The 14084-nt window shown below is 30.3% G+C and overlaps 1 protein-coding gene across 1 annotated transcript; it reads right to left on the bottom strand.

Annotated features, from left to right (window-relative positions):
* Positions 1–4824: 4824 nt before the first annotated feature.
* LOC132949720 (cytokine-inducible SH2-containing protein-like) lies at positions 4825–5900 on the bottom strand. Its single transcript, XM_061020750.1, has 2 exons — positions 5791–5900; positions 4825–5639 (listed from the first exon to the last, which is right to left on the bottom strand). Exons 1-2 carry the CDS (start codon positions 5874–5876, stop codon positions 4994–4996), a joined length of 732 nt encoding a protein of 243 aa, XP_060876733.1. The 5' UTR covers positions 5877–5900; the 3' UTR covers positions 4825–4993.
* Between the last annotated feature and the right edge of the window lie 8184 nt (positions 5901–14084).

Genomic DNA, 14084 nt, shown 5'->3' with positions numbered 1-14084 from the left:
ACCGCGATTTATATACACTTGACCATATCTTACCAAAAATCTAAAATAACATCCGACACCACTGTAATACATAATATAACAAAGACATGAAAGTTTTGCGTGGTTTTTTTAATTAAAAAAAAGAAATTGTATTAATTATTTTTACCTCTGTATCAATACACTTACCTAATAAATGCCTATATTAATATCGTTATTTAATTTTTATAATATTATTATGTTACCGTTTAAAAAAAAAATGTCCGTTACAATTCGTAGGTTATTTTCAATATACATAATGTTATTATTGAACATTTCCGTCCGCGATCGTCAATATTATTATAATAATATAATATTATACGCTCGCGCGCGCGGACCGTCAATTGAACTTAATTACGCGACCTCTGCGCCGCTGCCGTCGTCCCTGCCTGCGGACTGCGAGTACAACGCTTGCGCGAATCGAACTCGGCCAAACAACACAAATTGGTTTTAGTGTATATTATTATTATTATTATTATTATTACATCACATAATATTATTCGCAACCGTCATCCTCCGCCGCCTCATCGTAATGCGAAACGGCTGACATCCGCGTTATCCCGCACATACCCGTTTTTGCGTTGTTGTATGCTGCTGTGATTGGATTGGACGGACGGGAGCGAGCGGACAAATGCGCCACTCCGCTAAAACGAACGGTTAGATGAGAACCCCTTCGAAAATTCGCTCATATACCTCCGTTTATTTTCAGCGAGGCAGCGGTAATTTTTTTCAATTTTCTATACATTTGTCGCGGAATGAATGTATGTCGTATACGGATTCCGCAGTAGACTGCACGATAAATATATAATATTATATGATATTTGATACAAAATATTGACAGCGGGTTACGCCTTATTATACATATTATCGCTTTTTTTTATGAATAAACCGATATCAATAATGGGTGAGGGTACAAACTATTGAAACTACAAATAAAACAAAATCTTAATTGTAAGTACAATAATTGTATTTAATTGGCATGATTATAGGTAATACTTATAAGTTATAATCGTCAAAAAAATTTGATTTGTAATTTTAAAAATTGCTAATTTAAATATTATTTTATCTCTACAATTAAATTTTTAGAATACATGCAATCTATACATATACTACGATAAGTAATAACAAATAACATATAAATTACAAAAAAATAAACTCAGATTTGTTGATAAAATAAATCATTAAAAGTAGGAAGAAGCGTATTACCCAAGAAAAGGTATACGAGAAAAAACGATACCTAGTGAAGAACTTGAGACAGGAAAGGAAATCAAATTGCTTAAATGTTACATGTATAAGTGAAAGTTGGATGCGTTTATATTAAGGTAATGAAGACAGCTTTTACAAATCAATAGTGAAAACCAAAAAGATATACATTTTACTTACCCCCATATTGGCCATATTCGGTTTTACATTTAGTGTAAATATCTAGTGTTGACGGTATCCAGAGGCGTAATTAGGAATTTGTCCTGGGGGGGGATATGAAGGGCTCCGTGCAACAACGAGACAAGTCCACTTTTTGAAATTGTTCAGGAGACATGTTTTATTTCACCAAAACTTTAAAACTTTATATTTTTATTTGTAACTACAACATAAGTATCTTGAATTACATGTAAATTGTTGAGTAAAGTGAATTTGCATTTTAAATAAATTTTAGATCTTATAAAATATCTTGCAAGTATGGAACATATGGACTTACCTGGTTTTTTGCTCATTAATTGTAAAAAAGTTTTCGAAAATTGTATTTGTTTTGTGTTTTACCATAAATTAATTTATTTATTTCTTAAAAACTAAAGTAAAATCCTTTAATGACAGTTTTATAAATAATTATAATACTAATCAATAAAATAAATTAATGAAATTTGATAAAATTTGTATTGCAATATAAAACATACGGACTTACCTGGTTTTTGCTCGTAAGTATGTTATGTAATAAGGTATGCTATAAGGTTTTTTAAAAATTAAATAATAATTTTTTATTCCAATTTTAACCATCAACAGGTACCTATAATCTATAAATATATTCATCAAGTATTATGTGAAATATTGTATTATATGTTTTATTAGAGTTATATTTTATTAAATACCTATAATTTAAACTTTTTAAGATACGTTGTGAAGGGTGTTAAATAACAACAAAGACTTTTTTTATAATATTTATATTTTAACCAAAAAAAAATAGAGAATAGAAATCACCTTGTAATATTAATTTTATACAGCAAAATAAATAACATAACTTTTAGTTTTCTGAAGTACAAAAAAAAATGATAATAACATTTCAATAAATTTAACAATAACCAATAAAATGAAATGCATATTATAACATTTAAAATAGTATATTACTTTTCCTAGTAATAATATAAATGTTATTATTTAACAATAAAGACTTATTTTTTATAGTATTTATATAACCATTTTAACAAAAAAAAATAGAAAATAGAGATCTCCATGTAACATAAATCTTAAAAAGCAAAATAAATAACATGATAACTTTTTGTTTTCTTATGTACAAAAAAAAAAAAAATGAATATAACATTTTAATAAATTGAACAATAAATAATAAAATGAAATACATAGGTATTATTATTATAACATATAAAATAGTATACTATTTTCCCTAGTAACAATCCTGAGGGTGATGTTGAAAGTGGTTCAAAATTATTTTCTGGATCAGAATCAAAAGCCAGTATGCCACTGAGATCGTTATTTTCAAAAATGTTATAATCTGGATCTTGAGTGTCATCATCGAAATCAAAATCAAATGATGGGTCAGAGTTAGATTCATCATATTCAAGTTGTTTTGCTATATTATCACAGTTCATTTTGAAAAATAATAAAAACTAAATAACACTATGCCCGTTATGGAGCAGTTATGGAGCAGTTACAAAACAATACATTAAAATGTATAATCAGCCTAATAATTTACAACTAGCAATAGAAACTAAATGCAAGAATTAACATGGTAACATATTTTCAACAATATGTATTATAATAATGATAATGTGTAAAACAATAAATATGACTATCATAATAGTACTATCAATACTACTGTTTACTATTTATAGCCAACTGTTCTGTGTAAAAACCAGACAAGTCCGGACTTATCTGGTTCTTGCTCATAATATCTATAACCAGACAAGTCCATTTACTCAATAACTCCGTAAATAATCACTGGACATGTCTCGTTGTTGCATACAATTGTAAAGAAAAAAAATCTGTATATGATAACATCAAAAAGTGACTTTTGAAAAAAAGTGGACTTGTCTCGTTGTTGCACGGAGCCCTTCATATACATTTTTTTACACACAAAATATTACATTTTCAAGTACATTGATGAGTATATAATATTATGAAGGCTCTGGGGGGGGGGGGTCTATCCCCTTCATCCCCCCCTTAATTACGCCCCTGACAGTATCTTGTTTTTGAATTAGAACAAAATAAGAAAATATTTCCATAAGAAATCGAGTGAATATCTAATGCCGTAAATATTTGAACTTTAAACGCTTATAAAAATGTAATTCGACTTTCCAGAAGACATTTTTTTTTGTTAAATTTAGACAAACTTATCTGGAATATTGTATTACATTTTCAAATATTATATTTAAAAAGAAAATTTTTTATAAATTTCTAAGTCAAAATAATTTGCACATTTTCGTGATTTTTACGTATTTTGTCAATAATTAAAATGCTTATAAAAAGAAATTGTGACTATGGATTTTCAATATTTTTCAAATGTCATTGTAACAATAAAGTAGATGTCTTGTATTACATTTTCAAGCTTTTTTACCCAACAAATAAAGTTTTATTGACATCCATAAAAAAAAAGACTGTCTGCCTATAATATTGCTAAGTAGATATATTTTATGATATTATTGTGATTAAAGTAATTAATTGTAGTATATTAGTAATAAGTAACTACTACAGTAGGAGCTAGTAGGTTAAATTTATTTTTGCCTAAAAACTTACATTTTAAAATGTCATTGCAGTTTGTATAAAATTAAAATATAATGATATACTCTAAAAGTTTCATATCTCTACGAATAATATTTTTAAATTACAACAAAATAACTAAAATCGTTATTCGTGGTTTTAATATATAATTTCGTCCAAAATTCGTTCAAATTTGAATTTAAAATGTCTATAAAAAATATAACTGTGTTTATATATATTTTAGATTTTTTGGTTACAGTAAGTATAAACTATTTATGAGACTCTTTGTTTTAAATTTTCAATCTTAAGTGATAAATATTGAACATTTTATAATTTTAATTACTATGATTTATAACTTTTGAGATTTTGGTAAATTTTGTCAAAATTTAACTTTAAATAGTTATAAAATTGAGCCTAAATGTATTGTTTTTCCCTACGCTTTTGAAAACTATATTGAGAATTTTAAATTTTGACCTCCTAGCTGAATGCTCCAACTAGATCACTTCCCATCGAACAAGAAACTGTTAAAGAAAATCAAAGTAGTGTACTGGCTATGATTTGGGGTGCAAATGGGTTGCACCATTCGGAAGTATCAGAGGACTAACGTCGATAAAATTAAATAGATTACCAGTATCAAACTACTATAACAATTGTCGTCATACAATAGTCGTGTTATAGACGTTACACTACTAAATAATAGTTAATTTGAAATTCCAAAATGTCGAGTTAGGGTTGCGTTATGGCTCCATACTACACCCACTAATGATCCATTGTAGTTCATTAGAGGTTGCAGCACAATCGTTACAATTTGAGCGCAACCCAGCACAAATGTAGCACAAATGAAACACGAAAGCCCTTGGTTTGAACTTTGAACATAAAATAGGTAGGGGCGCCAGGGAAATGCACCATCTATAAATTAGTACTTACTACAATACTATATACATAACATACATTAAGATTTAAGACTATATAATAGTAAACATACATAACAAACAAAAATAATAGTAATAATAGTAGAAATGTAACGTAGACGGTGTAGAACATAATTTAATCACAGGCTATACGGATATTGAAGTAAATATTCGATCAATTCTTTTGGTTGTGATGTAGAAGCCATTGTGATGAGTTGATTGTGTCGGTTGATTACCAGGCGGGCCAAGTGCTTTAGCGACGGGAACTCTTCGGCGGTGACCTTAACCATTGGCCGGCGGAGGTTCATCCACGAGAAAAACTTGCCACGCTGGTCGACCCACGTGGGGTACACGGACATCTGGTGGGTCACCTCGATCCGGGACATACGTACGTAGTATTCGACTAGCTCGATCGGACACCGGAACTTCGGGACGCAGCGAGCACCTGTGTGCCGTGGCGCCATGTCCAGCCCGAACATGCCATCCACGTACGTGAACCGGACGCTTATGGGCCGGGACTCGCCGATTCGGCCTGTCTGCACGTCCATCGTGAACAGGCGTTCCAAGTGTTTGGAATCTCGAACGAAAAATCGGCCTGCCGGCATTCTGGTCAACGCGTTCGTGGTCATGGCCTGTGCATTGGCGCCCTCATAGTACCAGCCGGAAGCCCGAAGCCGGCCAAGAACTGTACACAAGCGCATGTCTTCCGATACGGTGGCCGTTGGAGCGGTGGCTTCAGTGACGAAGTTGCGGAACGTGGCGTCATCAGCAGTAGGGGAAGCCATACTATAAGAAATAAGAAGTTTGCTCATTGCTCAATGATTATAAGACTGCGTGTAATATATTTTTAAGGGGCAATATATAATATCTATATAAGAAATCAACCATAAACTCAAGGTGACGTCACACGTATACATGGAGGAAGCGATGCACTTACTGGTAGAACCTGGCCACGGGCGATGCAACTGCCATTATTCCCGTTGTCCGGCCGGCCCGTTTTCCGCAGCACTGAGTGTTTAACATCTTCTACACATGGGCCATGGCCCGTACACACAACAGCATCCGACGTCAATGACGCGTGTACGGAGTGTTCCTCAGTGCCTGTACGATCGCCACCACTAAAACAATATTAATAACAACAATAAATAATAATAGGTATATAGTTAAGTATATACCGAGTTCCGAGTTTCCGACACACAAATATTATATTCATTGTAATTAATAACATAATTCATGGTTTCAATTAACAATTACGTCTTGTTAGTTATGTACTTATGTGTAATAATAATGATTAAACAAACAATAATTAATATCATCTTTCGATCATTATCTTATCACGTCAAACTCGATTTATAATAATAAGTAACAGCAGCTACGAGTTCCGAGGAAATTACGTTGGGTAAAAGTCTAAAAAAAGTGGACAAAGATAATTATCATATTGTTTGCTAAAGATGCGGTCTTCGCGGCGGTACCTATATCGATATTCGATTTCAATTTTCAACATGTGACGCAAAAGTCACTAGACACGCGCCACACGCTTGGGTAATTATTATGCGCACAGCAGCATATAATTAAATAAACATTGAACGATGAACCACAATTAAAATATCATATCAATTAAACATTAACTATATTAATATAATTCCAATTTTTATATTAAATTCCTATTTGTATTTTGATTTTTGATTTCCTAAATGTATGACATTATAAATGACAAATAAAAAAAAAGGTGGGTAAGTGGATGTCGCTCTGCTGTACAGTAAGTTACAAGTGGGTCACTGTAATGGATGGTGTTGAATTTGAATTCAATGATATAATACCATTGTATAAGAAAAACGATTCTGAGCGAAAACGGTCAGTCAGCCTATGATATTACCAAGTATATTTGATGATATTATTGTAAATAAAGTAATTTATATATAACCTATTTACGTGGAGCCTTGTTTTAAATTTTCAATCCTTAGCTATAAAAGTTGAACATTTTATAAATTTTTAATTAAAAAAAAAAATAAATAATTATTAAATTTTTTGCTTATATAAAAATAATTGTGCCTATGTATTTTTAATATTTTTCAACTGCTATTGTAATAATATATCAGGAGCCTTGCATTAAATTTTCACGCTTTTTTACCCGACAATTAAAATTTTATTGATATTTAAAGAAAAAAAAACTAAAAAAATTGAAAACTGACAATGTCCGTAAACATCTCAAAACGAGTCAAATTATTTTCAAAATTTTATCGTGTATAGAAAATGCTAATATAAACTTTCAGCGAAATGTTCAAGTATCTACAGTCATACATTTTTTAATTACAACAAAATAAAGATATCGTTACATGAGAAATCGAGGGAATATCAAATGTTGTAAAAATATGAATTTCAAACGCTCATAAAAATTTAATTTGACTTTCTTGTAGATATTTTTTTGTTTGATAAAGGTTGAAAAACTTATGGATAATCTTGTATTAAATTTTCAAATCTTAGATTTACAAGGAAAAATTTTTATTAATTCTCAAGTTAAAATAATTTGCTAATTTTTGTGATTTTTCCGTATTTTGTCAAGATTTGAACTTTAAATGCTTATAAATAAAAACTGTGACTAAGGATTTTTTATATTTTTCAAATATCATTAAAACAATATAGTAGGAGCCTTGTATTAAATTTCCATCTTTATTGACATCCATAGAAAAAATACTAGTCAAATTGGAAACTGAAAATGTTCCTAAACAGTTCAAAACAAATCAAAATATTTTTAAAATTTTATCGTGTATAGAAAATGCAAATATAAACAACCAGTTAAAATTTCATGTATATACGTTCATTTTTTTTTTGTATTTACACCAAAAACCAAAATCGATTTTTTCGAAAACAGATTTCGCGTAAAAATTCCTGTTTTTCCTTAATTTTTTTTTGTTTTCACATAGCTTTTGAAAACTTCTGGAAAATTTTTACTTTTGACCCCCCAAAGTACCAACTAGATTCACTTTCCTATCAGAAAAGATACTGTTAATGAAAACCCAAGCACTTTTACTGTCCTAAAAGGTGATGACACACAAAAAAATACACATCATTGTAAAATCAATACATTCATCGTTCCACTCAGAATCTAAAATAATATACTAAGTAACTTCTCTGTTATGACATGTTACTGAAACAAATTGAAATAATGAATACTAAACATAACAAATAAACTCAAAGACAATACAGCTACAGGTTTCGGTAAAATATCTGTTAAACTTTTAAAGCATATATTATCTATTCTTATTATTGAGCCTTTAATGTATAAACTAAATGTATGCATATAAAACAATGTAAGTACATTTCCTGAAAAATGCAAACTCTTCATTGTCAAAACCTTTGTTCAAATGAGCTAAGACAATGAGACCGTATTAAACTATAAGTTTACAGCTCTGTAGTTTTATAAAAATAGTTAAAATCAGACTTATATTTTTCTAAGAAAGCATCCGGCAAGAGTACGATTGGAGCTCTTACTCTTTATTTGACTACTGAGCTTATATATAAAACATGTACGATACCTAATGAGAAGATAATTGAATTTTTTTAGACTGTTATGCTTGTACTTGTACATACAAAGCATACGAAGACGGACGTTATTAGAACATACGAGTGCGTGATGTGCGATTAAGATTTGAGACTGACTACTGAGACTGTTTATTGTTTTAACGACCGCTATCGCGCATTCGCACGGATACCGATAACTTACATAATAGGTAATATTATATAAATAATTACAATTACGTATTACCATTGGTTATAAATACTAATATTTATAATCAATGGTATTACACTATTACTTACATAATATATAACATAGACATAGTCAATCAGAATATTACCAAGTTATAGTATAATTAATGAAAGTCTGCAATAATGGCTTATACCTACGTTATAACGTAGTAATAACGTAGTATATTATATATTATATATAATAGCTGTTTGGTTAATAGAAAACAAAATATGGTAATAATTGTAGTCTGTAAATGGTGTAGGTACCATATACCTCTAAACTAAGTTAGTTTATATGATGTATTTATTAGGTATATGATGGTAGGTAGGTAGGTTGTAGGTACTAAACAATTCAAAATTAAAAGTGAATTAATTTTAGTCTATAGGTACCACAAGTTGTGTGTTGGGGCCGGTTTTGTTTATTTTGTATATAAATCATATAACATATAAGTAACTTAAATATTTTATTTTTTTTTGTTACAATATTTATTTATACAATCTGTAAATATGTTATTTTACAATAAGTACAAGCGCCATGGGAGTTGATGGGTTGGAGGCTTAGAGGAAGAATCCATCTAGTGATGGAACTTCTTGACAGATTTCGACTCAAATAGATGGATTATTGTTACGTACGCAGCTGATACATGCGGCACATGCTTCTTTTTTTCCAGTTCCTCATAGGAAACTGCACAAAAAAAATGGGCTATGGGCTAGTTTTGGGCCTTCATATAGGTATCCCTCTACATAATTTGTATTAATTATTTAGTCACTGTTATCCCTCAAACATAGGTTATTTATGATTCTGATAGTAAACCACGGTTATTTCTGACAACCGTGATAGTAAATAGTTATAAGTATAAAATTATGTAAGAAGGCTATTTGTATTGAGATAAAGATGCATTTGTAATATAATGTAATGTAATTGTTAGCGAGTGATTTTTTTTTCTGTTTTATAATAGGCCTGTCAAAAATATTGCCCCCCCTCTCAAAAACTGAAGTGAAGCCACTTTATTAATATAGGTACCTGTGTTTTATTATTACTTAAAATTTGTATAATTAACATTGGCAATGGTGGTTTTAGCAATCTAACGGGAATTCGCCGCTACGCCCATCGCTCACGTTGCGTGACGCATGTCACATGTGCCATGTATTGCAATATTAATAACATTGTCTAATTTGGTTATACAATATAAACGTTGTAATTATTGGCAACTGAATTTGATGAAATGAAAATAATTTATTTTCTGTTTTGTGAGAAGCGGCAACCGCCCTTCGATCTGCACGTTGTGAAGCTATTAGTTGGGATAGCCGACTAACGCGTGCAGCCCTATGAGGTGTGAGGCGACGCCTCCCCAGACTTGAGAGTTAATAGGTACTCTGTAAAAAAAAAGAAGACATTTATTTATTTTTATAAGATTTTGACAATAAAAACTTCAGCCACCTCCCCCCCCCCCAAAAAAAAAATACCTTGCACGGCACCTGAGTTGGTATCCATCATAATCTATAGTTGATACGCAGGGTCGTTAAATATTGATATTTAATTTATAGATTCAGTATAGTATAAAACGTGATAAAAAAAATGTTATCACTCAGCCCGAAGAAACATTATTAAAATTGTATAATAAGTCGTTACCTAATACAAGTCATTCTCGAGTCATTTAAGTTTAGGTGTCTATTTTCTAAAACCAATTTTTACATCGAATATACCTAGACAAAAGATCAAACACTCCGATCGCTACTCCTATATTATGGTGATTACCGATGAGATTTCATACTTATTTTAATCAAATTTTTTAGTACGCTATAGTGCAGGGGTGGCTAACCATTTTCCATATTGCGTATAAATTCCCGTTTTTCCTTAATTTTTCTTTTGTTTTTCACGTCGCTTTTGAAAACTACTGAGAAATTTTTACTTTTGACAACCCCCCCCCCAAAAAAAAAGTACCAACTAGATTCACTTTCATATCAGAAAAGTTACTGTTGAAGAAAATCCAAGCACTTTAAAAGGTGATGACAGACACAAAAATAAAAAAAAAATTAAAAAAAAAACACATTATTGTAAAATCAATACATTCATCGTTCCACTCAGAATCTAAAATAAATAAATACATGTTCACGTGGCTTAGCCGGGTTAGCCCCATCACAGAATTTAATATGAAATTTCATATATTCTGTAGCCTATACTGCAGGCCCCATTCTCTAATCAGTCTACTAGTCTAGTCTTCATCACGATTAAAGATATATCTTATATTTTAGATTCTGAGTGGAACGATGAATGTATTGATTTTACAATGATGTGTATTTTTTTTGTCTGTCATCACCTTTTAGGATTTTGGTTTTTGGTGCAACTCTAAAACAAATTACCGTAGGTACATGAAATTTTGACTGGTTGTTTATATTTGCATTTTCTATACACGATAAGATTTTCCAAATATTTTGATTTGTTTTGAACTGTTTAGAAACATTTTCAGTTTCCAATATTTTAGTTTTTTTTTCTATAAATATCAATACAATTTTATCTGTTGGGTAAAAAAGCTTGAAAATTTAATAGAAGGCTCCTAGGTGATTGTTTCAAAGGCAGATAAAAAAAATTAAAAATCCTTAGTCACAGTTTTTATTTATAAGCATTTAAAGTTCAAATCTTGATAAAATACAGAAAAATCACGAAAATTACCAAATTATTTTGAGTTGAGAATTTATAAAATTTTTTCTTTTTAAATCTAAGATTTGAAAATGTAATACAAGATTATCCATAACTTTGTCTACCTTTATCAAAAAAAAAAATGTCTACAAGAAAGTCAAATTACATTTTTATGAGCGTTTGAAATTCATATTTTTACAACATTTGATATTCACTCGATATCTCATGTAACGATTTTCTTATTTTGTTGTAATTAAAAAACGTATGATCGTAGATACTTGAAAATTTTACCGAATGTTTGTATTAGGATTTTCTATACACGATAAAATTTTTAAAATAACTTGACTCTTTTTGAGCTGTTTACGGACATTGTCAGTTTTCAATTTTTTTAGGTTTTTTTTTTATAAATATCAATAAAATTTTATTTGTTGGGTAAAAAAGCGTGAAAATTTAATATAAGGCTCCTGATATATCGTTCTAATAGTACTTGAAAAATATTAAAAATACATTGGCACAATTTTGTTTTATAAGCATTTAAAGTTCAAATTTTGACAAAATTTATCAAATTTATAATTTAATAATTATGTTTTAGTTAAAAATTTATAAAATGTTCAACTTTTATAGCTAAGGATTCAAAATTGAAAACAAGGCTCCACGTAAATAGGTTATATTATATAAATTACTTTATTTACAATAATATCATCAAATATACTTGGTAATATCATAGGCTGACTGACCGTTTTCGCTCAGAAACGTTTTTCTTATACAATGATATTATATCATTGAATTCAAATTTAACACCATCCATTACAGTGACCCACTTGTAACCTACTGTACAGCAGCGCGACATCCAGTTACCCACCTTTTTAAAGTATAAATTTAATCGTAGTCTCCATGAACAAATTCAGTACATTCGTCCTTATCAGTACTTTATCATGCAATATTGGCTATTGGCTATTGCAGTGGCTAGTCCTTACTTCTTACCACGATTAAAGTTATAATCGAGATGTAAATCGTATTATATGGTTTAGAAATAGAATTTTAAAATCGAAGTCCGATAAGCCCTATAAGAAGCATTTTTCTTTCATAAAAAAAAAAAATATTGAAATGGAATCACTCATACAACCTATAAACTATAATGGACAGCGCTTAGAGAGAGAGGTCAGGGGTACGATATAGAGTAAAAGAGAAAGAAAACGTGGGGGAAATATAGTATTAGTTTCATACGTCAATTGTACCCCCTTTATGTTCTTTCTCTCTTTTCTTTCTTCGTTCTTGCTTCTTTCTTTCTCTTATATGATTCCCTTGCATTGACTGCAGGGCGGAGTGGAATGCGCTGTCCATTAGTTTATAGGATTAGTCTATGGGATATTGGGATCACTTTACGAGGCATGAGACTTTTTTCTGTAAGGCATGTTTTTGACTTTTTGAGCAAAAAAACAGGTCACGTGCAGGCCCCTTAAAATATTACATGAAACTATATTACCAACATATTACATTTTAATTTAATTTAATTTGTCATGATTACCAAAATCCCACCTAATTTGGGGTAGAATTATAGTATAGTACAATCACAGAATAAGACAATAAGACAAATATAGTACAATAGTACATACAAATACCAATGCGGCCTACGAGCGCTGCAGAATAGTTCTTATCATGAAAGTAATTTTGAGGACAACAATATTGTCATAATTTCATGCTCTACGCAGTGGCGTATACATAACTTTTGTATGGGGGGGGATCAGTTGCAAACAAATTATTATGGAACAAAAATACCTAAACCTAGGTATGTGCACATTTAAATACCTAATAAATGATAAAACATATATATTCAATACATTTTATTTTAAATTCTACAAGTAGTTATATGTAGTTATGACTTGTTCGTACAACTGACATAATATTTGTGGTTGTTTTTTGTTTTTAGATAATAATATTTATTATTTAAGCTATTTTTAGCTATTTTTATATTTCTTTTTCTAATGTATAGGAAAATGTACCTATTATTATACGCACGGACATGCGGGCGTCGTCTCCGCCGCGTTGATATCGGTGACGGTGGCGACTGGCGACGGCCCGTGGCTGGTCTGCCACATATTATTATCTTATAATAATTTATTATACATTTATACTTGTATATATAATATACATATTATCAAATATCACATAATACGATTATATGAATATGAAATAAATATATGATTACTGATTAATATTAAGTAAATTATTTTTAATTAATTGTTGAATGTGTTAAAATAAAAATTTACAAAAAATCCTTGCCATTTTTTTTTCCTTGTAATTTCCTTACATTAAGTCATTAAGAACACTATTTTATAAAATTTAAAAAAAGGCCTATTGGGGGGGGATCTGACCCCCACATCCCCCCCCCTTGTATACGCCCCTGGCTCTACGGCATACCAAATATTATAGATTCTATAGTATTTGGCCACAGTCTTCTAAGACCGCGTTCAACCATAGACCTATTAAAAGGACGCTACACCCGCATGTGTTGTCACCGTCTTACAAACGCGTAACATACCTTAATTTACGCTCAGAAATTCAAGTTCTATGCCGTTAGCTTAAAAATTAGAGTGAATCGACCTATTATGAAACTTGGTGGTAAGAACATTATCTGTGATTTGTTGGAAGTTTTTTTACGACAATGCTGTTTTTAAGTAAGTTATAGCGTATACAATAAATGTAAATTAAAAATGCTCATAACTGACTTAAAAACTGAATTATCGTAAAAAGTTTCCAACAAAACACAGTTAATGTTCTTACCACCAAGTTTCATAATAGGTCGATTCACTCTAATTTTTAAACTAACGGCATACAACTTG

This window comes from Metopolophium dirhodum, chromosome 7, assembly GCF_019925205.1.
Source record: "Metopolophium dirhodum isolate CAU chromosome 7, ASM1992520v1, whole genome shotgun sequence".
Lineage (NCBI taxonomy): Eukaryota > Metazoa > Arthropoda > Insecta > Hemiptera > Aphididae > Metopolophium > Metopolophium dirhodum.
Note: the sequence above shows the minus strand (reverse complement) of the source record. Positions and strands in the feature narration are given on the sequence as shown.

Coding starts and splice junctions, on each gene's coding strand:
- LOC132949720 (XM_061020750.1), bottom strand. CDS start 5,876: ATGTTAAACACTCAGTGCTGCGGAAAACGGGCCGGCCGGACAACGGGA. Junction 5,640..5,790: donor CCCGTGGCCAGGTTCTACCA/GTAAGTGCATCG, acceptor TATTTCTTATAG/TATGGCTTCCCCTACTGCTG.